The sequence below is a fragment of the Schistocerca gregaria genome, chromosome 2 (genome assembly GCF_023897955.1).
Source record: "Schistocerca gregaria isolate iqSchGreg1 chromosome 2, iqSchGreg1.2, whole genome shotgun sequence".
Classification (NCBI taxonomy): Eukaryota; Metazoa; Arthropoda; class Insecta; order Orthoptera; family Acrididae; genus Schistocerca; species Schistocerca gregaria.
The window spans coordinates 96,709,171-96,735,760 of NC_064921.1; the positions used below are offsets into that span (position 1 = coordinate 96,709,171).

The 26,590-nt window shown below is 44.5% G+C and overlaps 1 protein-coding gene across 1 annotated transcript in view; it reads right to left on the minus strand.

Annotated features, from left to right (window-relative positions):
* Window positions 1–3,063: 3,063 nt before the first annotated feature.
* LOC126335650 (uncharacterized) overlaps window positions 3,064–26,590 on the minus strand; it is a 45,938-nt gene continuing 22,411 nt past the window's right edge. The window contains exon 2 of the mRNA XM_049999106.1: window positions 3,064–3,326. Within this exon, the coding sequence (XP_049855063.1) occupies window positions 3,064–3,326 (263 nt within the window). The remainder of the gene's footprint in view (window positions 3,327–26,590) is intronic.

The following is a 26,590-nucleotide window of genomic DNA, read 5'->3' on the forward strand; positions in this document are numbered from 1 at the left end:
ATTTTGAGTGCTGATACACACACACACACACACACACACACACACACACACACACACACACACACACAGGTTGCTTATCATAAAGTGCAATTATAATTACAAATCTTTGATCTGCCTTACTAGTTTGTTAATTTTTTCCCAGTTTAGTTTTATTTCCTCTTTCCGTTTTACATGCGTCACATTTTTCTGTAGTTTATCCAGTTGTCAAATAAATAAATAAATCAATGAAGGACGGGTTTACTACTTCATTTACATGCTGCAAACAACTGATTGATGCATCAATTTGAGTTCAAAGTCTCTCACCTTGCTCCTATCGTTTCTCATTTTACCACGATAGCTGAAAGAGTTGCTGGGCAGATACGTTTTGCAAGGGATTATGGGGTGTGGAATTCATCGAACAATTGAGTTTTTGGAGTGGCGGCAGCCGTCTACGCCGTGAAAATTCTGGAACTGGGGGACAGACGTGACAAATACTTAAATAATCGAGTTGATTACATAGAGAAAGAAGTTAAGCTTCAGTTTTGTAAGTTATATGCTTTTCATTAGTTCATAAAACGAAGCTGTTAATATGGAGAAAGATTTTGTTGAAGTATAATCGTGAAAAACCTAAAAACCTCTTTATTCCATAGGAAATGTGTGCCCACTGACTTACATTTCCTTTTTCTTTCCTTCTTAAAACATCTAATATGAACTTCTTCCACTGTTGTCTGTCTATTGTGCTTCTTGGTGATGCAGTTGGCAGTTGTGTTGAATCATGTTGTTATTCTAGCCAATGCCTTATTTCCATTACACGACCAAAGAGCTCACCTGATTTCTTTACTGATATCACCCTAATTTTGATCGAAATCTCAAAAGTAAGTTTTGTGGCTAACCAATCAGTTAAAACGTCTTAAGTTTTTTGAGCATGTGAGCAACAACTCAAATACAATGTACGAGGGTCGTTCAGTAAGTAACGCCCCACATTTCTTTTTAAAAAGCTCTCAACATACATAGAGAAACGTTCTTGTTGGTTCTTCACCTTTGATGTTTATTCTGCGCTCCGGTGAAGTTTCGAACGGTGCCGGCAGATGGCAGAGTCGTAGTACAGCGGCAAAATGGCGTCTACGCACGACTCACATTACAGGCAACGTGCTGTTATTGAATTCTTGTGTGCAGAAAAGGAAACCGTGATGAAAGTCCATTAAGGTTTGTGTGTAGTGTATGGCGATGCTGCAGTTGATTAGAGCACAGTTGGGCGATGGGAAAGAAAGTTACAGCGTCAGGAAATGCAGAAACAGAGCTCCACGCTCGAGACGTCCTGTCACAGCCACTGATCCGGACATGCTGAATCATGCGTATGCCATTATTAGTGCCGACCGGTGCATAGAACTTGACAATTGGCTCTATAGCTGTCTGTCAGCACTGGAGGTGCATCTGCAGTGATCGAGACTCTCAGATATTCAGAGAGGTGCTCACGATGGGTTCCACGAATGCTCACAGCGGACCACACGATTAGAAGAAAGGTCATTTCATCTGAATTGTTGGAGCTTAAAGAATCTCTACAGGGAACACACTTTGAAGATGACGAGTGTGTCAGTCATACAGTGAAAACATGGCTACATCTAGAGAACAGGAGGTTTTGCCATCAGGGAAAACATGCTCTTCCACAACGTTAGCGTACGGCAATGTAATGTAATGTACAGGGTGATTCTAAAAGAATACAACTTTAAAAATGTGTATTTAATGAAAGAAACATAATATAACCTTCTGTTATACGTCATTACAAAGAGTATTTAAAAAGATTTTTTTTCACTCAAAACCAAGTTCAGAGATGTCCAGACACTCGAGCAATATCAACCCGATACTCCAACTCGTTCCACACTCTCTGTAGCATATCAGGCGTAACAGTTTGGGTAGCTGCTGTTATTTCTCGTTTCAAATCATCAATGGTGGCTGGGAGAGGTGGCCAAAACACCATATCCTTAAGATTCATCTGTTTCCATTTGAGCAAGGATAAAATCACAGAAATCGATTCTTTTAATCTTATCAGCTGCAGACAGTGCTTGAACCAATTTCAGACGATAAGGTTTCATAACTAACCTTTTTCGTAGGACTCTCCATACAGTTGATTGTGGAATTTGCAGCTCTCTGCTAGCTCTGCGAGTCGATTTTCCTGGGCTGCGAACAAATGCTTGCTGGATGCGTGCTACATTTTCATCACTCGTTCTCAGCTGTCCAGAACTTTTGCCTTTGCACAAACACCCATTCTCTGTAAACTGTTTATACCAACGTTTAATACACCACCTATCAGGAGGTTTAACACCATACTTCGTTCGAAATGCACGCTGAACAACTGTCGTCGATTCACTTCTGCCGTACTCAATAACACAAAAAGCTTTCTGTTAGCATCAACTGACGCTGACGCCTAGTCAACAGCGCCTCAAGCGAACAAATGTACAACTAAATGAAACTTTGTAACTCCCTTAATTAGCCGACAGATAGTGCTTAACTCTGCCTTTTGTCGTTGCAGAGTTTTAAATTCCTAAAGTTGTGGTATTCTTTTTGAATCACCCTGTAGACTGTGTAGAAAAATAGGTCAGGGACAAGACATGTTGATGTATATTGTCACCAAATTCTGACTGTTACCAGTACATATGTTCTGAGAAAAGAACGACCCTCGTAGGTCCTTTTTGCCTAAGATCTGTTTAACCTCTGTAATGATACTCAAGTTTCCTCGCATTCGCAGCCATTATTGATTCAAAGTTGGTATCAAACAGCGTTTTTCGAGACTCAGTTAGAATAAACACTTCTCCTTTCAATCCAGATGAGCACGTTTCTCGAGGGACACATGAAGCATTTTCCGTCTTTGTGCAAAGCTTTCATAAATTGTTTAACTAGGCGCAATTTATTTTTAGAGGTGTTAATGGAATTTTCTTTCGGAAGGTGCTTGAGCAAAAAGAAAAAAGGTCCAAAGATCTACACTTTTTCCAAGGACGGCCACCAAACCTCATGTTATTATTACTTGAAGTAGTGTATGAAATGAACATCATTAAAGTCGCTAAACATGCTCTTGTTTTACAAGTACTAAGTGTCCTCTGCTGTTGAAGAAGTTGTCTCGTTGACGTCTACACCCATGCTGTTGGCTGGCCCTCCTCCTAGGGGGCACCCCTTGTTGGAGACAACGAACTGCAGCAGTATGATGGAGTAGGTGGCGACGGTCGACATGAACCCCATCAGCAGGGAGGCGTCCACGCTGAACAGCGAGCACGCGCTGAACACCACGGGGTTGTGACGCACCTGCCGAGACAGCTCCCGCAGCTGCTGCGAGAACGCCTCGCTGCCGCCCACTGCGACAGGGTGAAGAAGAACCACAGTAAACGAAAGCTCATCCCATGAGTGCTGCATAGTAAAGTTTTAGAAACAGATGTCTGGCGTACAACAGTATCAAGAAATGTAGACGATTGAAAAAGTTGTGAGTAGAGAAAACAGCTACAAAACCAAATAACGTTTCCATAACAAGTAAAGATATGTAATGTGAAGTAATGTTTCAGACCTGAGTGTTTGTGTTTAAGGGTATCTGGCAAACGCCACTAGTGCAGTAACATCCGTTTATACATTAATAAAAAGCCGGACGAGAGTGAATAGCACTCGCTCTCGGAGAGTTCCGTACAAACCATTGTGTATAAAAACAGTTCGACTATCCTGGGAATCGATAATCTCGACAATTTGTGCCTACCGATGTCGCACTAGCGAGATATCGATCCTATCAATTCCAAAACTTTAAAGTTTTAATTTTAAGATTAAATTTTTTGTTTAATTTCGCATTTACTATGTATTTTTCCATTTATTTCATTAATTCCGGAGGTATAGTAACATGCTATGCTAACTATCATTTTCAGATGCGCTGACTTCGTTTGTTGTCGTCCTGTTGCGATTTTTTTTTAGTCATCACTTCTGACTGGTTTGATGGGGCTCACCACAAGTTCTTCTCCCGTGCAGCGTTTCCATTTCAGAGTAGCACTTACAACCTACATCCTGAATTATTTACTGGATGTATTCCAGTCTCTGTCTTCCCCCACAATTTTTACCCTCTACAGGTCCCTCTAGTACAATGGCAGTTATTTCGTGATGTCTTGGCAGATGTCCTATCATTCTGTCCTTTTGTCTTGCCATTGTTCTCAATATATTCCTTTTCTCGCCGATTCTACAGAAAGCCTCCTCGTTACTTACCTTATCAGTCCAGGCCACCTAATTTCCCACATTCTTCTCTAGCATCACATCTCAAATGTTTCTGTTCTCTTGTATTCCGGTTTTTCCGCACTCTATGTCTCACTATCATACAATGCTGTGCTCCAAACGTGCATTCTCAGGAATTTTTTTCCTTAAATTAAGACCTATATTTGATGATTGATATTAGTGACTTCTCTTGGCGACGAACGCCATTTTTCCTTGTGCCAATCTACATTTCTGTCCTCCTTGCTCCGTCCGTCATGGTTGCTGTCTAGGTAGCAGTACAGCTTAACTTCATCTAATTCGTGACCACCTATATTTGATGATTGATATTAGTGACTTCTCTTGGCCACGAACGCCATTTTTCCTTGTGCCAATCTACGTTTCTGTCCTGCTTGCTCCGTCCGTCATTGTTGCTTTCTAGTTCTAGGTAGCAGTACAGCTTAACTTCATCGACTTCGTGACCACCAATTATGATGTTAAATTTCTCACTCTCCTCACATCCGGTACTTCTCATTACTTCGTATTTCTTCGATTTCCTCACATTCCATACTCATTAGATTAGTCATTTCATTCAACAAAGCCTGCACACCGACGAACCAATACGTTATGACCACTGATTTATTAGCATCTTGGTCCACTACACAAACACAATATACTAGTGAATCTGCTTGGTATGAATTCTACAAGTCCTTGATAGGATTCCAGATGTATGTGTCACCAGAAATCTAAGCTGAGGTCAAACAATTCCCTCGAATTACGGGATGGTGTTTTACAGACACGCAACTGGCGCTGCGCAGTGTCGATGGTACTGTTACAGACGACTGTGTTGCTATAGCGGAGTTATTGAATGCAGTTTTCCGAAATTCCTTCACCAGGGAAGACGAATGGAATATTCCAGAATTTGAAACATGAAGAACTGCTAGCATGAGTTTCTTAGAAGTAGATACCTTAGGGGCTGCGAAGCAACTCAAATCGCTTGATACGGGCAAGTCTTCAGGTCCAGATTGTATACCGATTAGGTTCGTTTCAGATTAAGCTGATACAATAGCTCCCTACTTAGCAATCACATACAACCGCTCGCTCACCGATAGATCTGTACCTACAGATTGGAAAATTGCGCAGGTCGCACCAGTGTTTAAGAAGGGTATTAGGAGTATTCCATCGAACTACAGACCTATATCATTGACGTCGGTTTGCAGTAAGGTTTTGGAGCATATACTGTATTCAAACATTATGAATCACCTCGAAGGGAACGATCTATTGATACGTAATCAGCATGGTTTCAGAAAACATCGTTCTGGTGCAACGCAGCTAGCTCTTTATTCCCACGAAGTAATGGCCGCTATGGACAGGGGATCTCAAGTTGATTCCGCATTTCTAGATTTCCGGAAAGCTTTTGACACCGTTCCTCACAAGCGACTTCTAATCAAGCTGCGGGCCTGTGGGGTATCGTCTCAGTTGTGCGACTGGATTCGTGATTTCCTGTCAGGAAGGTCGCAGTTCGTAGTAATAGACGGCAAATCATCGAGTAAAACTGAAGTGATATCAGGTGTTCCCCAGGGAAGCGTCGTGGGACCTCTGCTGTTCCTGATCTATATAAATGACCTGGGTGACAATCTGAGCAGGTCTCTTAAGTTGTTCGCAGATGATGCTGTAATTTACCGTCTAGTAAGGTCATCCGAAGACCAGTATCAGTTGCAAAGCGATTTAGAAGAGATTGCTGTATGGTGTGGCAGGTGGCAGTTGACGCTAAATAACGAAAAGTGTGAGGTGATCCACATGAGTTCCAAAAGAAATCCGTTGGAATTCGATTACTCGATAAATAGTACAATTCTCAAGGCTGTCAATTCAACTAAGTACCTGGGTGTTAAAATTAAGAACAACTTCAGTTGGAAAAACCACATAGATAATATTGTGGCGAAGGCGAGCCAAAGGTTGCGTTTCATTGGCAGGACACTTAGAAGATGCAACAAGTCCACTAAAGAGACAGCTTACACTACACTCGTTCGTCCTCTGTTAGAATATTGCTGCGCGGTGTGGGATCCTTACCAGGTGGGATTGACGGAGGACATCGAAAGGGTGCAAAAAATGGCAGCTCGTTTTGTATTATCACATTATAGGGGAGAGAGTGTGGCAGATATGATACGCGAATTGGGATGGAACTCATTACAGCATAGACGTTTTTCGTCGCGGCGAGACCTTTTTACGAAATTTCAGTCACCAACTTTCTCTTCCGAATGCGAGAATATTTTGTTGAGCCCAACCTACATAATTAGGGATGATGATCAAAATAAAATAAGAGAAATGAGAGCTCGAACAGAAAGGTTTAGGTGTTCATTTTTCGCGCGCGCTGTTCGGGAGTGGAATGGTAGAGAGATAGTATGACTGTGGTTCGATGAACCCTCTGCCAAGCACTTAAATGTGAATTGCAGAGTAATCATGTAGATGTAGATGTAGATTTAGATATACGCAGAACGGCCAAAGAAACTAGTACACCTACCTAATATCGTATAGGCCCCCCGCGAGCAATCAGAAGTGCCACAACACGACTTGACGTAGACTCGACTAATGTTTGAAGCAGTGCGGGAGTGAACTGACACTATGAATCCAAAATGGACAGGAATGGATGTAGGTGATAAGAGAGGGTGCCTATGTACATGTCACCTCTCAGTCATATCTAGACGTATCAGGGGTCCCATATGACTCCAGCTGCACACGCCCCACATCATTACAGAGCCTCTACCAGCTTGAACAGTCTTCTGTTCACATTCAGGGATCATGAGCTCATGAGGGTCTCTGCATACCTGTACACGTCCATCAGCTCAATAGAATTTGAAACTAGATGTCCGACAGGCCAATGTCGGTGTTGACGGGCCCTGGTGAGACGTAAAGCTTTGTGTCGTGCAGTCATCTACGGTACACGAGTGGGCCTTTGGCTCCGAAAGCCCATATCGATGATGTTTCGTTGAATAGTTCGCACACTGACGTTTGTTAATGGCCCAGCCTTGAAATCTGCAGCAATTTGCGGGAGGGTTACACTTCTGTCAGGTTCAACGATTATTTTTAGTCGTCGTTGGTCCGGTCCTTTCAGGATCTTTTTCCGGCCGCAGCGATGTCGGAGATGTGATGTTTTACCGGAATCGTGATATTCACGGTACGCTCGTGAAATGGTAAGGGAAAATACCCTCTCCATCGCTACCTCGGAGATGCTGCGTCCCATCGCTCGTGCCCAGGCTATAACTCCACGTTCAAACTCCATTAAATCTTGATAACCTGCCGTTGTAGCGCCAGTAACCGATATAATAACAGCACCAGACACTTGTTGTGTTATATAGGCGTTGCCGACCGCAGCGCCGTATTCTGCCTGTTTACATATTTGTGTATTTGAAGGCACATTTCTATGCCAGTGGCCGGTGCTTTCTTGTGTGTTCTAATGAGTGCAGAGCAGGCACAGCTGCATACCAAGACATCAATAAAAGAGTTCACTATAATGCCCCTCAAACCTCTGTAGCTCGTTTCTGACTTTGCACCACGGATAGTTATCCTGCTGGAAGATGTCGTCGCCGTATGGGGAGATTTAAATCATGAAGCGATGCAGGTGGTTATCAGTAATGTTCACGTACCTCACTGCTGGACCCAGGAAATGACCTGGGGGGGGGGGGGGGTCTCTGTATACACCATGAGACTCGAGCATAAAATGGGGGTGATACGCGATTACAAGAACTGAGCAAGAGAGTTCTCACAGCCCCTGTCACCTCAGTTCTCCCACTTCCTACCTACACGTGATTGCTCTGTTAAGCCGAGCAACTCAGTGGAAGGTTGGGTAACCAACCCCAGCGGGAAACTGAGACGGTAAGCAGATAGGAATTGGAGGACACTGGAAGGCAACGGGAAACCACCTCTGAACTATCCCAACAATACCTCATGGTTTCACTCAGCTCAAAATGTTCCGGAGTTTCAAGTTCTCCGATCGGATCTCCAGTGGCAACCAGATTGAAAGGAGCTTCACGAAGAGTAAGATGGTGCAAAGAGAAGCACTGCATAGGAACATGGAATGTAAGATTCATGTATCAAGGAAAGCTAGACATAGTGAAAAGAGAAATGGAGAAAATTAGCATCGACATATTGGGAATAAGTGAAATGAGGTGGACTGGCATGGGAGAATTTGCTTCGGACGGCCATATGGTGTATTATTCTGGGCACGATAACAACAGACGTAATGGAGTAGCCTTCATAGTTAGTGACAAAGTGAGGAAAGCTGTAATGGGGTGCAAATATAAAAATGATAAAATGATTTCCAACAGACTTGAAGGTCAGCCCCTCAACATCACATTAATTCAAGTTTATGCTCCAACAACCGATGCTGGAAAGGAAATTGGAAATTATTGGCCAGTTCTTTGGAGATTTACAAGAATTACAACTGTCAACACCAAAAAAAGGATATCGTCTTCCTAGTTTGAGACTGGAATACGAAAGTGGGAAATGAAGCTGTAGAAGGTGTAACAGGGAAACATGGTCTTGGTACAACAAATGAAGCAGGACAGAGACTGGTATAATTCTGCCAAGAAGATTCATTGATAATTACTAATACACTGTTTCTACTACCAAAACTTCACCAGATGGCCAACACCGGAACCAGGTTGATTACATACTTTGTAATCAGAGGTGGAAGAGCATGGTTCAGTCAGCTACAACAAGACCTGGGGCTGACTGCGGATCACATCATTAGCTCCTGATTGCAAAATTTCGGTCGAAACTTTAGAATGTAGCAAAAAGTATCCCAACTTGCAGATACGACCTTAGCTCTATACCCTCCGACTACACTGTAGAGGTGCAAAAGAAGATTTAATGTATTAGAGCTGGAGGACAAAAGCTCACACGAGATGTGGACAGAAGTAGCTAATACTGTCAAGGAGGCCGCAGAGAAACACATTGCCAAGAAAAGGAACAGCAATGAGGCTAGATGGCTATCAGCTGAGGCACTGCAAGTTGCAGAAGAACGAAGGAAAGCAAAAATCAAGGGAGATAGATCAGCTATGATCGAATTAAATAAAGATTTTCAGAAATTAGCTAGAAGAGATAAATATATATTCTTTAATGATCAGTGCTAGGAAGTTGAAGATAGTAACGGAATGGGAAAGACAGGAGATCTTTATAACAAAATCAGAGAAATTAAAGGAAAATTCCGGACAAAAATTGGAACGATAAAAGATAGAAACGGGAACTATCTGAGCGAAGCAGAGGATGTTAAGGGAAGATGGGCAGAATACGTAGAAGATATATACAAGAAAGAACTCCATAATGACAGGGCTCCTACTGCTGATGTTAATGTTAATTTAGAACTGTTGTTGTTGTTGTTATTGTTACTGTTGTTGTTGTTATTGTGGTCTTCAGTCCTGAGACTGGTTTGATGCAGCTCTCCATGCTACCCTATCCAGTGCAACCTTTTTCATCTCCCAGTACCTACTGCAGCTTACATTCTTCTGAATCTGCTTAGTGTATTCATCTCTTGGTCTCCCTCTACGATTTTTACCCTCCACGCTACCCTCCAATACTAAATTGGTGATCCCTCAATGTTTCAGAACAACTCCTACCAACCGATCCCTTCTTCTAGTCAAGTTGTGCCACAAACTCCTCTTCTCCCCAATTCTATTCAATATCTCATCATTAGTTATGTGATCTACCCATCTAATCTTCAGCATTCTTCTGTAGCACCACATTTCGAAAGCTTCTATTCTCTTCTTGTCTAAACTATTTATCGTCCACGTTTCACTTCCATACATGGCTACACTCCATACAAATACTTTAAGAAACGACTTCCTAACATTTAAATCTATACTCGATGTTAACAAATTTCTCTTCTTCAGAAACGCTTTCCTTGCCATTGCCAGTCTACATTTTATATTCTCTCTACTTCGGCCATCATCAGTTATTTTGCTCCCCAAATAGCGAAACTCCTTTACTACTTTAAGAGTCTCATTTCCTAATCTAATTCCCTCATCATCACCCGACTTAATTCGACTACATTCCATTATCCTCGTTTTGCTTTTGTTGATGTTCATCTTATACCCTCCTTTCATGACACTGTTCATTCCGTTCAACTGCTCTTCCAAGGCCCTTGCTGTCTCTGACAGCATTACAATGACATCAGCAAACCTCAAAGTTTTTATTTCTTCTCCATGGATTTTAATACCTACTCCGAACTTTTCTTTTGTTTCCTTTATTGCTTGCTCAATATACAGATTAAATAACATCGGGGAGAGGCTACAACCCTGTCTCACTCCCTTGCCAACCATTGCTTCCCTTTCATGCCCCTCAACTCTGATAACTGCCATCTGCTTTCTGTACAAATTGTAAATAACCTTTCGCTCCCAGTATTTTTCTCCTGCCACCTTCAGAATTTGAAAGAGAGTATTCCAATCAACATTGTCAAAAGCTTTCTCTAAGTCTGTGAATGCTAGAAACGTAGGTTTGCCTTTCCTTAATCTATTGTCTAAGATAAGTCGTAAGGTCAGTATTGCCTCACGTGTTCCAACATTTCAACGGAATCCTAACTGATCTTCCCCGAGGTCGGCTTCTACCAGATTTTTTTCACATCTGTCAACATCTGCTTTCCTTGGGATTGGAATTATTATATTCTTCTTTAAGTCTGAGGGTATTTCGCTTGTCTCGTACATCTTGCTCACCAGACAGTACAGTTTTGTCAGGACTGGCTCTCCCAAGGCTGTCAGTAGGTCTAATGGAATGTTATGTACTTCGTAGGCCTTGTTTTGACTCAGGTCTTACAGTGCTCTGTCAAACTCTTCAAACAGTATCATATCTCCAATTTCATCTTTATCTGCATCCTCTTCCATTTCCATAATATTGTCCTCAAGTACATCGCACTTTTATAGACCCTCTATATACTCCTTCCACCTTTCTGCTTTCCCTTTTTTGCATAGAACTGGGTTTTCATCTGAGCTCTTGATATTCATACATGTGATTCTCTTTTCTCCAAAAGTTTAATTTTCCTCTACGCGGAATCTATCTTACCCCTAGTTAGATATGCCTCTAGATTCTTACATTTGTCCTTTAGCCATCCCTTCCTAGAAATTTTGCACTTCCTGTCGATATCATTTTTGAGACGTTTGTATTCTTTCTTGCCTGCTTCATTTACTGCATTTTTATATTTTCTCCTTTCATCAATTAAATTCAATATTTCTTCTGTTACCCAAGGATTTCTACTAGCCCTCGTCTTTTTACCTATTTGATCCTCTGCTGCATTCACTATTTCATCCCTCAAAGCTACCCATTCTTCTTCTACTGTATTTCTTTCTCCCATTCCTGTGAATTGTTCCCTTATGGTCTCGCTGAAACTCTGTACAACACCTGGTTCTTTCAGTTTATACAGTTTCCGTCTCCTTAAATTCACTAGAGCCAAGTATTTTGGAGAGCGAAAATATGGATGATAACAAAACTAGTGGACATGATGAAATACCAGCATAATTGTTTAAATTCACTGGAAAGGATGGAGTGAAAGTGCTGCACTCAATATGTCAAAAAATATGGATCACGCAGCAGTGGACAGAGGACTGGAAAAAATCAATATTCGTCCCCATTCCAAATTAGAGAAGTTCTAAAGAATTCGCAGATTACCGAACAATCGCACTTACCTCACATTCTAGTAAAGTCATGTTGAAAATCTCACAAAATAGACTTCGCCAGTAACTAGATCGAGAGCTGCCAGAAGAACAAGCTGGATTTAGGAAAGGAAGAGGAACTACAGATTAAATTGCTAACATTCGGTGGGTTATGGAAAAAGCAAGAGAATTCCAGAGAGATGTGTACCTCTGCTTTATTGACTACGCCAAAGCCTTTGACTGTGCCGATCACAACAAATCATGGAACGTACTGTAAAACATGGGTGTACCAGATCATCTCATTCATCTGATACGAAGTTTATACCTTGGCCAAGAAGCCGCGGTGAAAACTACACTCCTGGAAATTGAAATAAGAACACCGTGAATTCATTGTCCCAGGAAGGGGAAACTTTATTGACACATTCCTGGGGTCAGATACATCACATGATCACACTGACAGAACCACAGGCACATAGACACAGGCAACAGAGCATGCACAATGTCGGCACTAGTACAGTGTATATCCACCTTTCGCAGCAATGCAGGCTGCTATTCTCCCATGGAGACGATCGTAGAGATGCTGGATGTAGTCCTGTGGAACGCCAGCCATGCCATTTCCACCTGGCGCCTTAGTTGGACCAGCGTTCGTGCTGGACGTGCAGACCGCGTGAGACGACGCTTCATCCAGTCCCAAACATGCTCAATGGGGGACAGATCCGGAGATCTTGCTGGCCATTGTAGTTGACTTACACCTTCTAGAGCACATTGAATGGCACGGGATACATGCGGACGTCCATTGTCCTTTTGGAACAGCAAGTTCCCTTGCCGGTCTAGGAATGGTAGAACGATGGGTTCGATGACGGTTTGGATGTACCGTGCACTATTCAGTGTCCTCTCGACGATCACCAGAGGTGTACGGCCAGTGTATGAGATCGCTCCCCACACCATGATGCCGGGTGTTGGCCCTGTGTGCCTCGGTCGTATGCAGTCCTGATTGTGGCGCTCACCTGCACGGCGCCAAACACGCATACGACCATCACTGGCACCAAGGCAGAAGCGACTCTCATCGCTGAAGACGACACGTCTCCATTCGTCCCCCCATTCACGCCTGTCGCGACACCACTGGAGGCGGGCTGCACGATGTTGGGGCGTGAGCGGAAGACGGCCTAACGGTGTGCGGGACCGTAGCCCAGCTTCATGGAGACGGTTGCGAATGGTCCTCGCCGATACCCCAGGAGCAACAGTGTCCCTAATTTGCTGGGAAGTGGCGGTGCGGTCCCCTACGGCACTGCGTAGGATCCTACGGTCTTGGCGTGCATCTGTGCGTCGCTGCGGTCCGGTCCTAGGTCGACGGGCACGTGCACTTTCCGCCGACCACTGGCGACAACATCGATGTACTGTGGAGACCTCACGCCCCACGTGTTGAGCAATTCGGCAGTACGTCCACCCGGCCTCCCGCATGCCCACTATACGCCCTCGCTCAAAGTCCGTCAACTGCACATACGGTTCACGTCCACGCTGTCGCGGCATGGTACCAGTGTTAAAGACTGCGATGGAGCTCCGTATGCCACGGCAATCTGGCTGACACTGACGGCGGCGGTGCACAAATGCTGCGCAGCTAGCGCAATTCGACGGCCAACACCGCGGTTCCTGGTGCGTCCGCTGTGCTGTGCGTGTGATCATTGCTTGTACAGCCCTCTCGCAGTGTCCGGAACAAGTATGGTGGGTCTGACACACCGGTGTCAATGTGTTCTTTTTTCCATTTCCAGGAGTGTATGTATGGGTCAACGAAATGGATAAAGATTTAGAAAGGGGTCCGGCTAGGCTGCATACTGTCACCGTACTTGTTCAATAACTGTTACATGTTATGAGGAATGCGAGGCTAGATGAAGGGAAAACAGGAATTAAAATAGCTGGGATAATTGTAAGCAACCTCAGGTACGTGGATGATACGATCCTGTTGGCAGAAAGTGAAGAAGAATTGAGAACAGTCTTGCTGAAGGTGAAACACGAAAGTGAAAAGGCCGGTCTCAGGCTGAATGTGAAGAAAACGAAAATTATGGCAACTAAACCAACCAATTCGTGGGATATAGCACGAGAAACCATGGAGGTAGTGACCACATTCAGTTATCTCGGTTCCCAAATTCTGCTGATGGCGACTGCAGCCATGAAATCCGGAGACGCCTGCTGCTCGGTAGACAGGCGACGTCAAGCCTTGACAAGGTTATAAGGTCCAGAGATATAACGCAACAAAGATCCGCATTGTAAGGGCTATGGTCTTTCCAGTTGTGATGTGTGGATGTAAGACCTGGACCATTAGAAAGGCTGAACGGCGAAGAATTGACTCCTTCGAATTGTGGTGTTGGAGGAAACTTCTTAGAGTTCCATGAACTGCAAACAGAACCAACAGATCGATATTGGAGCAAATAAAACCAGATTTCTCCGTGGGAGGTCTAATAATAAAACAAAGCTGACCTACTTTGGACACACAATGCGAAGGCATGCCTCACTCGAAAAAACATTAATACTGGGGAAGATTGAAGGAATTAGAAGAAGCGGATGTCAGAGGATGAGATGGATCGATGGCATCACAGAAGCAATGTGTTCCAACCCGGTAAGTCTACGGGAGAAAGTGCAAGACAAGAAAAAGTGGCGTGATTTGGTTCATGGGATCACGAAGAGTCTAAACCGACTAAACGAAAAGAGAGAGAGAGAGCTCACTGCTGTCATGATGCCTTCGATTACCATCCCAGATCCATTGCAAGCCTAGCTCAATATACCCCATGGCGTAATTCTGCCCTCAACGGCCTGCATCTGTGGCTCGATGCTTACTTCGTGGATGACGGCGTGTAAGGATCCAACCATCCACTTGGTGTAACAAGAAATGCGATTCATCCGATAGGCGACACGGTGAAAACTCAGTGATGCTGTGCCCCCTCCACTGGTCAACACAGGTACGATTAGGGGTCGCGTCACGTGGAGCTCCATGTTCAAAAATGGCCTTTGAACGGTGTGACCTGAAACACTTGTGCCTGCAACAGCATTGTCCTCCCATCCAGCCTCTATGTTTTGTTATGGGACGTGGTCGTCCAGTACCGTACGGCCAACTTGTTACTTCACCACCCTTCAACCACTTCCCATAGGAGCTTACGACAGTAGTACGCCAACAAGCGACCAGCTTCGCCGTTTCGGAGATTCTAGTTTCGAGCCACAGCACCACTACAATTTGTTCTTTTCCAGAACCGCTTATATCAGTGGATTTCCGAATTTTCGGGCCGTATCTTATCTAAAATGACTGCTCAATCGTCTCTCTTCTACTTACATTCTTTCCTTACTCTTTATCGTGCTCGTCATAATGTTTTCGCTCACCATTGTAATTATTCTTTCACTTTCACTGAGGACAGCAATGCCGTTAGTGAACCTTAACTCATATTTCCGGCCGCTGTGGCCGAGCGGTTCTAGGCGCTTCAGTCCGGAACCGCGCTCCTGCTAAGGTCGCAGGTTCGAATCCTGCCTCGGGCATTGATGTGTGTGGTGTCCTTACGTCAGTTAGGTTTAAGTAGTTCTAAGTCTAGGGGACTAATGACCTCAGATGTTAAGTCCCATAGTGCTTAGAGCCAATTGAACCATTTTAACACTGATATCTATGCATCTTGAATTTTAATCCCACTCTTCCGCCTTTCTTTTATTTTCGTCATCACTCCTTCTATGTACATACTGAAAAGTAGGAGAGAAAGACTACATCCCTGTCTTACACCATTTTGTAATCCGTTCATAGGTTGCGATTATTGGTAAGGTATGGATGCCTCCAAAGAAGAAAACACGATGCTACCCCTAGACCACGGGTCACGAATGGAACATCAGACCATATTGACATGGAACTGAAAAGTTCTTGGCAAATAGAGCATGGAATATCATCCTTAATGGAGAGAAATCTTAGATTTGAAAGTAACTTCTGGAGTACCCTCAGTGACTGTTACAGGACCACTGCTTTTCACACTGATCGATAACGTTGTAAGTCCCATGAGGCTTTTTGTGGATGATGCTTTTGAACACATGGAAGTCGCAAGCATGAAGATTGTAGCGAAATGAAAGAGGACGTGAAGCAGGACGATGCTTTGACATTCATCGTAAGCAAATGTAATGTATGCGTTTATATTGTCAGAGATAGCTGTTATTGTATGCAGAACAATCACTATAAGTAGTCAGATCCATTAAATATCAGGGAATATGTTTACAGAATGTGGGCTGAGAGTAAATCAAAGAAAGACGAAAGTATTTATAAGTGGCGGAAATGAGAACGGTGAGGAAATTAAGATCAGATTTGAGAATAACCATGTAGACAAAGTTAAGGAATTCTGCTACCTACGCTACGGTTGCAGGTTCGAATCTTGCCGCGGGCATGGATGTGTGTGATGTCCTAAGGTTTGTTAGGTTTAATTAGTTCCAAATTCTAGGTGACCGATGACCTCAGAAGTTAAGTCGCATAGTGCTCAGAGCCATTTGAACCATTTTTTTCCTGCTACCTAGGCAGCAAAATAACCCATAATGGACGGAGAAAAGAGGACATAAAAGCAGGCTAGCACTGGCAAATAGGGCATTCCTGGTCAGAGAAGTCTACTAGTATCAAACATAGGCCTAAATTTGGGGAAGAGATATCTGAGAATGTACCTTTGGAGCACAGTATTGTGTGGCAGTGAAACATGGACTGTGGGAAAAACCGGAACAGAAGGTAATCGAAGTATTTGAGATGTGATGTTACAGATGAATGTTGAAAATTCGATAGATAAAATTAGGAGGTTGTCCGTAGAATCAGCGAGGAAAAGAATACACGAGAAACAGTGTGATAGGATATATACTGAGACATCAGGGAATAGTCTCCACGGTAGTACTATGGTACTAGACGGAGCTGTAGAGGTTAGAAACTGTAGTGGAAGACAGAGACAGGAATACATCCAGCTAATAACTGAGGACGTAGGCTACACTACTAGTTTGAGAGGAATGTGTTGGCACAGGAGAGGAATTCCTGGCGGGTCACATCAGATCGGTCATAAGACTGATGAGTAGAAAAAGAAAAGCGTACAGACCAATACTTGAAGAACGCTAGTCAGTCTGAGATCTGTATAAGACAGGACAGTAGGACAGATAGAAAAAAACAGAGAAGAATAACGGAAGAACGTGGAGCAATGGAGACTGGAACAGGAATGGCAGAAAATGACATAGGTACACGAAGTACCCTCCATTATTCAATATCGGGAGTCTTGCGGCTTATGTACGAAAATGTCGATAGGTTTTGAGGCTTTGAGTGAACAGATGTATAAATAAAGCCTTATTTAAATGATTGATTGCCTTCATTTTATTTTTATCACCTGATAATGAAACGAAATAGTAAAATTATACACTGTTGGCCGTTAAAATTGTTACACCACGAAAATGACGTGCTGCAACGCGAAATTTAACAAACAGCAACAAGATGCGGTGATATGCAAATGATTAGCTTTTCAGAGCATTCACACAAGGTTGGCGCCGGTGGCGACACCTACAACGTGCTGACATGTTGAATGTTTCCAACCGATTTCTCATACACAAACAGCAGTTGACCAGCGTTGCCTGGTGAAACGTTACTGTGATGCCTCGTGTAAGGAAGAGAAATGCGTACCATCACGTTTCAGACTTAGATAAAGGTCGGATTGTGGCCTATCGCGACTGCGGTGTATCGTCTCGCGACATTGCTGCTCGTGTTGGTCGAGATTCAATGACTGTTAGCAGAATATGGAATCGGTGGGTTCAGGAGGGTAACACGGAACGCCGTGCTGGATCCCAACGGCCTCGTATCACTAGCAGTCTAGATGACTGGCATCTTATCCGCATGGTTGTAACGAATCGTGCAGCCACGTCTCGATCTCTGAGTCAACAGATGGGGATGTTTGCAAGACAACAACCATTGCACGAACAGTTCGACGACGTTTGCAGCAGCATGGACTATCATCTCGGAGACCGTGGCTGCGGTTACCCTTGACGCTACATCATAGACAGGAGGGCCTGCGGTGGTGTACTCAACGATGATCTTGAGTGCACGATTGGCGAAACGTCATTTTTTCGGATGAATCCAGATTCTGTTTACAGCATCGTGATAGTCGCATCCGTGTTTGGCGACATCGCGGTGAACGCACATTGGAAGCGTGTATTCCTCACCTGGCGTGATGGTATGTGGTGCCATTGGTTTCACGTCTCGGTCACCTCTTGTTCGCACTGACGTCACTACGAACAGTGGACGTTACATTTCAGATGTGTTACGACCCGTGGCTCTACCCTTCATTTGAACCCTGCGATACCCTACATTTTGGTAGGGTAATGCACGAGCGCATGTTGCAGGTCCTGTACGGGCCTTTCTCGACACAGAATATGTTGGACTGTTGCCCTGGCCATCACATTCTCCAGATCTCTCACCAATTGAAAACTTCTGGTCAATGGTGGCCGAGCAACTGGCTCGTCACAATACGCCAGTCACTACTCTTGATGAAATGTGATATCGTGGTGAGGCTGCATGGGCAGCTGTACCTGTACACGCCATCCTAGTTGTGTTAATTCCCGGGAGTATCAAGGCCGTTATTACGGCCAGAGGTGGTTGTTGTAGGTGCTGATTTCTCAGGATCTATGCACCCAAATTGCGTGAAAATGTAGTCACATGTCAGTTCAAGTATAATATATTTGTCCAATGAATACCCGTTTATCATCTGCATTTGTTCTTGGTGTAACAATTTTAATGGCTAGTAGTGTAGCTTTAGTGTAATATGACGTACAGTAGTGTCAACAGTGTGATAGGAAATACTGCCTCAACTGTAAGATAAAAATTTTTTATTATCGTAGTCTAAATAAATATTTATGATCCATCTGAAACGGTCTTTTTCATCACAATGCAATTCCACAGCTGTGGATGCCCACAAAACAAAATTATCTGCAGCAGTGCAATGACATATGTATAACGTAAAACTTGACACCAACAACAACGCAGATGAACAAGTGACTCAGTCACCCAGCACATACAATGGAGAAACATTTTAAATGTTTAGCGTAGATGTATACGGCGTTATATTATCACGCATTCATCATCGTTACATAAAATTAATTCTGTGTTGCAAGTGAATATGCATTAATTGATGAGAATATAGAAATCTCGACAGAAATACTTACTTCTAACGCAGAGAGTGCCAGTCCAGAAAGTCTTGTCGCATCTAGTCTCGTATCGTGTGTCCGCCCACCGAGATATTATTTCTAGGTAGAATACGCACAGAGTAAATTGACCCCTAACTGTGTAGACGCGTTGGTGAAGACGGGGACAGTGATAGCAGAGGGGCCTCTACTGCATGTCAAAGAGAACTAGGGGAAGTGCAGATCGACAGTTGAAGCCTACACATAAATGCATAAGTTGCAAGCTACAGTTAACGAGTCCGTAAACGATTATGTTAACAGATTACGCCAGTACAACGAATAATTCGACGATTGTAGACGTTCAAAGTCAATATATTATCACGACAACAATGAAAACGGAATAGCTGTACAAACGAAAGATGAGCCAAAACAAAACAAGTCCGACCACTCTCATGCATAGCTGAAGTTGCCTTTCCTCTTTCGAAAAACTTCATTAAATCTTCTAATTCGCGGTCATTGATCTCGGTAATTGTCATGTTGGCCGCCGTGCGATGATTGAAAGAATTTTGCAGACTTGAACAACTTTCGATAACGCAATTCAGTATGTCGGCCTTTTTCGCTACGGCGCCGGTGGCTATGTCGATGACTTTGAGATGCTCAGTGATATCAAGTACAAACAAAATCTTTAGGAATTTGTCTGTCAGATCGGAAGGCAAAATTTTGCTGACTGACGGTAACTACTTGTGGCCATGTCAGGTGAAGATTACTGTACTTACCGCCATCCGATGCTAAAACAGTTTCAGCCGTGTGGGCACTGAGATGGACTACTGGCAATCAGCTTTGGGAAGAAAAGACCTTTTGGCAGTGGAACGTTTCCCTAGTTTCTAGTGACTGAAAATCATGTATCAGTTACGACATGATTATCTGAGATATCAAAATAAAATTAAGGACTTCACGTCAGTAAAAACGTAGCTCGTTATGGTGTGATTACTGAGTGACAAATGTAATTGGTTATATAACATGTCATGTGTGAGTTAACAGTGCATTAAGATGCAAAATTAAATGCCGCTTGGGCAACCCGGTTATAAAGCAGCCTCAAAGGAAGTATAAATCCTGTTCTTCCCATGTTGCAGTACCTTTCTTGTAATGTTAGGCTCCATTTAGTTTGAACGAACAAGGTAGACAGATGAATATATACCAAGAAAAACAGATCGTAATTGTGTGACTTCCAGTTGTGGAAGAAAATACGAACGCCTGTCTCTTACAGAAAACATATCAAGGGAAATACATCCTCATTTGCATACATTTGACAGGTATTGAACAGATTCAGAGATGAGCTGCTAGGTTTACAGCCCATAAAACGCGTTACAGCATTTCATGGGGGAACTAAAATGGGAACTCTTCGAAAATCAGACGACGTACTTCTCACGAAACCCTACTGCTACCATCGTATATCCTGTGTACGGATACTGAAAATAACAGACATTATGCCACATATAGATGAATAGAATTTTTCCCGCGCTCGACATGCAGAAGTGTTATTATCAGAAGTAACACAATAAATATATAACGGTTTATTGACACAACGCTAATACATGTAATTCTGTTACCAAGCGCGAAGTTGTAGATGAATACCTTATGGAAAATTACATAAATTGATGGTGGTTGTACTATTGCCCAGGAAGTGCAAGTGAATTGCAGAATTCCAGCGGAAATCACAGGTCTGTTGACATACTGTTTATGTGTTTGTTTGTTGGCAGCGCTTTAGTCTGCCTTATTATCACTGACAGCGCTGTGCACCTTCTGTAAGAGACTTTGTGGCGGGTCAGATTCGCAGTTGGAAGTTAATAGTCAGCAGTGATGGAGGTTAGAAGTCTGAAGTGTTAGCGCGAGCGGACGGTCATGACTTGTCCGTCAAGGAGATATAATTTTGTTGACAATTATGTAATTTTTTGACTGGATCTCACGGACGATTATACAATTTTTGGACTGGTTTTCGCACAATTAAGGTAAAATCTGCTAAATACATTATTTCCTCTGTAACAAACTCTTTCCGTCGCTAACCACACGGCTATTACTAGTTAGAGCCTACAGTAGTTGGAATCTTTTATTTAGCTGGCTGTACTGGTGCTTGCTGTATCGCTGTGGTTCGCGTAGTGAAGATTTTCTGTGAGGTATGTGACTTATGAGGTTAATGAAATGTATGGGTTATTGCTAGGATTTCTTCTAATTCAGGGCCATTCTTTTGTGTTAAGTAATAGTCAGATTACGTTATCCTTGTATATTGTGAGTAATAAATGGATAAGTTTGAGTTGCATTTGTCAGGAACACTTGTGTAGGTCAGAAATGAAATGATAAAGACAAGCAAGGAGACACTACTTCAGTTTCACTCAGCAGTTACAGAATTAAATAAAGAAGTTTCACTTTCTCAATTATTTTCAGTTTAAGTAAAAATAAATAAATAAGCTTCAGTACTAAGCCTACTGAACGTCGAAGTCCAAGTTCCAGTATAGCATTCGAATTCTAAGTTCAGAGCGCAGCCAAATAACCATCTAACAGCTGGTCCACCGCAGAATAGCACTCCCGTGTTGCGGAGTAGAAACAAAGCACGATTAGAACTGGCTCGTGGACGTCAGTAACAGCGTTAAATAAGGCTCCATAGTTAATGGAGCCGGCGTCTGGTTTCGCTGAATCTCGTGGGCGGCCAATCTCTGAGTGTTACTGGTATCCAACCGCTGTGGTTTGAACGCACGTGCGCGCGGCCAAAGGCGGAGTGCGACGCTACACAATGGACCGCACACTAAGAAACGCGGTCAACGATGTGTTTCTCGGCCGCGCGTATTGTAGCAAGCCGCTGCTCGGTGTGGTGATTTAATAGTGCCGGCTACCACAAAAAGGAAAAGGAAATAAAACCGACAATAATGGTGCGACGGAGAGGCGCCAGCCTTGTCTGAGCCTCCTCCTTCCATTTCTAACTCAACAGTTCACTAAATCAGTCAGAAGGATGAAAATACAAAAAAAATTACACTACTTCCCATTAAAATTGCTACACCAAGAAGAAATGCAGATGATAAACGAGTATTCGTTGGACAAATACACTCCTGGAAATGGAAAAAAGAACACATTGACACCGGTGTGTCAGACCCACCATACTTGCTCCGGACACTGCGAGAGGGCTGTACAAGCAATGATCACACGCACGGCACAGCGGACACACCAGGAACCGCGGTGTTGGCCGTCGAATGGCGCTAGCTGCGCAGCATTTGTGCACCGCCGCCGTCAGTGTCAGCCAGTTTGCCGTGGCATACGGAGCTCCATCGCAGTCTTTAACACTGGTACCATGCCGCGACAGCGTGGACGTGAACCGTATGTGCAGTTGACGGACTTTGAGCGAGGGCGTATAGTGGGCATGCGGGAGGCCGGGTGGACGCACCGCCGAATTGCTCAACGCGTGGGGCGTGAGGTCTCCACAGTACATCGATGTTGTCGCCAGTGGTCGGCGGAAGGTGCACGTGCCCGTCGACCTGGGACCGGACCGCAGCGACGCACGGATGCACGCCAAGACCGTAGGATCCTACGCAGTGCCGTAGGGGACCGCACCGCCACTTCCCAGCAAATTAGGGACACTGTTGCTCCTGGGGTATCGGCGAGGACCATTCGCAACCGTGTCCATGAAACTGGGCTACGGTCCCGCACACCGTTAGGCCGTCTTCCGCTCACGCCCCAACATCGTGCAGCCCGCCTCCAGTGGTGTCGCGACAGGCGTGAATGGAGGGACGAATGGAGACGTGTCGTCTTCGGGGATGAGAGTCGCTTCTGCCTAGGTGCCAATGATGGTCGTATGCGTGATTGGCGCCGTGCAGCTGAGCGCCACAATCAGGACTGCATACGACCGAGGCACACAGGGCCAACACCTGGCATCATGGTGTGGGGAGCGATCTCCTACACTGGCCGTACACCTCTGGTGATCGTCGAGGGGACACTGAATAGTGCACGGTATATCCAAACCGTCATCGACCCATCGTTCTACCATTCCTAGACCGGCAAGGGAACTTGCTGTTCCAACAGGACAATGCACGTCCGCATGTATCCCGTGCCACCCAACGTGCTCTAGAAGGTGTAAGTCAACTACCCTGGCCAGCAAGATCTCCGGATCTGTCCCCCATTGAGCATGTTTGGGACTGGATGAAGCGTCGTCTCACGCGGTCTGCAGGTCCAGCACGAACGCTGGTCCAACTGCGGCGCCAGGTAAGAAATGGCATGGCAAGCCGTTCCACAGGACTACATCCAGCATCTCTACTATCGTCTCCATGAGAGAATAGCAGCCTGCGAAAGGTGGATATACACTGTACTAGTGCCGACATTGTGCATGCTCTGTTGCCTGTGTCTATGTGCCTGTGGTTCTGTTAGTGTGATCATGTGATGTATCTGACCCCAGGAATGTGTCAATAAAGTTTCCCCTACCTGGGACAATGAATTCACGGTGTTCTTATTTCAATTTCCAGGAGTGTATATTATACTAGAACTGGCATCTATTTACATTTTCATGCAATTTGCGTGCGTAGATCCTGAGAAATCAGTACCCAGAACAACCACCTCTGGCCGTAATAACGGCATTGATAAACCTGGGCATTGAGTCAAAGAGAGTTTGGATGGCGTGTACAGGTGCAGCTGCCCGTGCAGCTTCGACACGATACCTCGGTTCATCAAGAGTAGTGACTGGCGTATTGTGACGAGCCAGTTGCTCGGCCACCATTGACCAGACGTTTTCAATTGGTGTGAGATCTGGACAATGTGCTGGCCAGGGCAGCCAGTCGAACATTTTCTGTATCCAGAAAGGCCCGTAGAGGACCTGCAACATGCGGTCGTGCATTATCCTGCTGAAATGTAGGGTTTCGCAGGGATCAAATGAAGGGTAGAACTACGGGTCGTAACACATCTGAAATGTAACGTCCACTGTTCAAAGTGCCGTCAGAGTGAAGAAGAGGTGACCGAGACGTGTAACCAATGGCACCCCATAGCATCACGCCGGGTGATGCGCCAGTATGGCGAAGACCAATACACGCTTCCAATGTGCGTTCACCGCGATGTCGCCAAACCCGGATGCGACCATCATGATGCTATAAACAGAACCTGGATTCATCCGAGAAAATTACGTTTAGCCATTTGTGCCCCCAAGTTCGTCGTTGAGTACACCATCGCACGCACTCCTATCTGTGATTCAGCGTTAAGGGTGACCGCAGCCATGGTCTCTGAGCTGATAGTCCATGCTGTGTGCAGACATCGTCGAACTGTTCGTGCAGATGGTTGTTGTCTTGCAAAAGTCCCCATCTGCTGACTCAGGGATCGAGACATCCGTTACAGCAATGCGGATAAGATGCCTGTCATCTCGACTGCTAATGATACGAGGCCATTGGGATCCAACACGGCGTACCGTAATACCCTCCGGAACCCATCGACTCCATATTCTGGTAACAGTCTTTGTATGTCGACCAACGCGAGCAGCAATGTCGCGATAAGATAAACCGAAATCGCGATAGGCTACAATCCGACCTTTATCAAAGTCTGAAACGTGATGGTACGCATTTCTCCCCCTTACATGAGGCATCACAACAATGTTTTGCCAGGCAACGCCGGTCACCTGCTGTTTGTGTATGAGTAATCGGTTGGAAACTTTCCTGATGTCAGCACGTTGTAGGTGTCACCCCCGGCGCCCACCTTGTGTGAATGCTCTGAAAAGCTGATCATTTGCGTATCACAGCATCTTCTTCCCGTCGGTTAAATTTCGTGCCTGTAGCACGTCATCTTCGTGGTGTGGCAATTTTAATGGCCAGTAGTGTAGGATCTAGTTTACAAGACTTTGTTTCCATTTTCATTACAGACTGATTTACAAATGAATGTTCATTGGTTACGGGTTGACATGTAATGGGTTCTTCAGTTGATTTTATTTACGGGTTACAGTGAGCGCCAGTTTGGTTTTCGCAAAATGTTCTGTGTTCCACGCTGAAGGGGAAAGAAATTAATGGCCTTCTTCATTGGGGTTGGGGTTGGGGGTGGGGGTTATGTCTCCTACGTTTACATGAGTTTGGAGACGGCAAGGTGTGTCACACTGCCTATGTTCTGCAAACTCGCCGGAGCAAGCATAGTGTTTGGAAACAAGCAGTCAACAAAGCACAGCGACCATCTGGCTAAGAAAACTGAGTCTTCTGCTACTCTCTGCTGGCTGAGGGGACGCCAGAAAACTCTACTCGATAAAATGTCATGAACCTTGGGAACGCGGCGACAGAGCATTGTAGGTCAGACATCTCCTTGAGAGTCTCATGAGAGCATAGAGCGCGCAACGTAACACGTTTGGCGTTTGACGTGCATTGCTGTAGGAGAGACATTTGATGCCTGTGTGGGAATTGGCGGGCGCATCTGCTTCAGGTGGTAGCGTGTTAGATTGGCCCCTCTGTGCTTACTACGGCTGTGGAAATTAACTATTATTGCCAGTCCCTTTGACTAGCAGCTGCACTTTCTGTCTGCATCACGATTGTTCGTGGGAGTGGAGGGAGCACACCGCTACAAACTCTGGTGGTGAGCGATGGAGAGCGAAACTTGGTCATTCTGATTCGAGAGTCCGCGACGAGATTAATTCGGTTTTGGTTGTCAGTTGAAGGCTTCTATCCTGCACTGGGCAGTGGAGTGGACTTCTACATGAGCACTGATGACTTACGGAGGCACACAGTGATAGCAGTCTGTCTGCATACGCTAATGGCGAATGAAGTGAGAGCACGACTTACAAATGCATCATGCCGTCTCCAGCAATAATCTTCGAGCCAGCCGAGGTAAGAACAGCGAGTAGTGCGAAGTTTAGGACCAGTAACGACGGATGGACGTTAGTTAGAATAACGGTAAGATGAGTTTGCGTGGAAAACACAGCGTAGGAACGCAGCTAATGATATTTTGGGTTTTTCTCTTCTTTTGTTGTCTGAGTGGAGTAATCACTCATCTCACTAGTTAAAGTCGTGGGAACTCGTGCCGTTTCCCCATGAGAAAGGTAAACGCACCTATTTCCTTTGCGATAATCACCTCGGTCTGTGCTCTACATATTCCAGAGAAGTATTTTGTTAACTGTTCATTATTATTGACACTGTGTAATTTCGTATGTTAGAATGTTCACACCACTTTTTACTTCAAGGAAATGTGCCGTTCGTGGCGACCGTGATTTGCTCATTTTCTTGTGTTTCGTGACTAAATCCATATTGTTGGACCGTAGACTTCCATTTCGTACAGTAACCTTATTCCATAATGTACTGTGACTATGTGAATCGTCCAACATAACTTACTTGTTGCGACCACTTCTTTCATTACTGATTGTTTCCCAAGTAGGGAGTTAGTAACGTGCCATTTAGTGACGTGTCAGTTCTGTATCCACTACGTTCATGGTGGCTTCCTGCAGCACTGGGTCAACGTGTCAAGGAACAGTACGAACTATGTCTTTAGACCAGAAGATCACGCACGATGTACCCTTAACCCCCCACCCCCATCCCCACTACATCTTGAGGGTGTTTCAAAGCGTTTGCGAGAAGCGTCTATAGGTGATAGATTATATCATGGGGGTACAA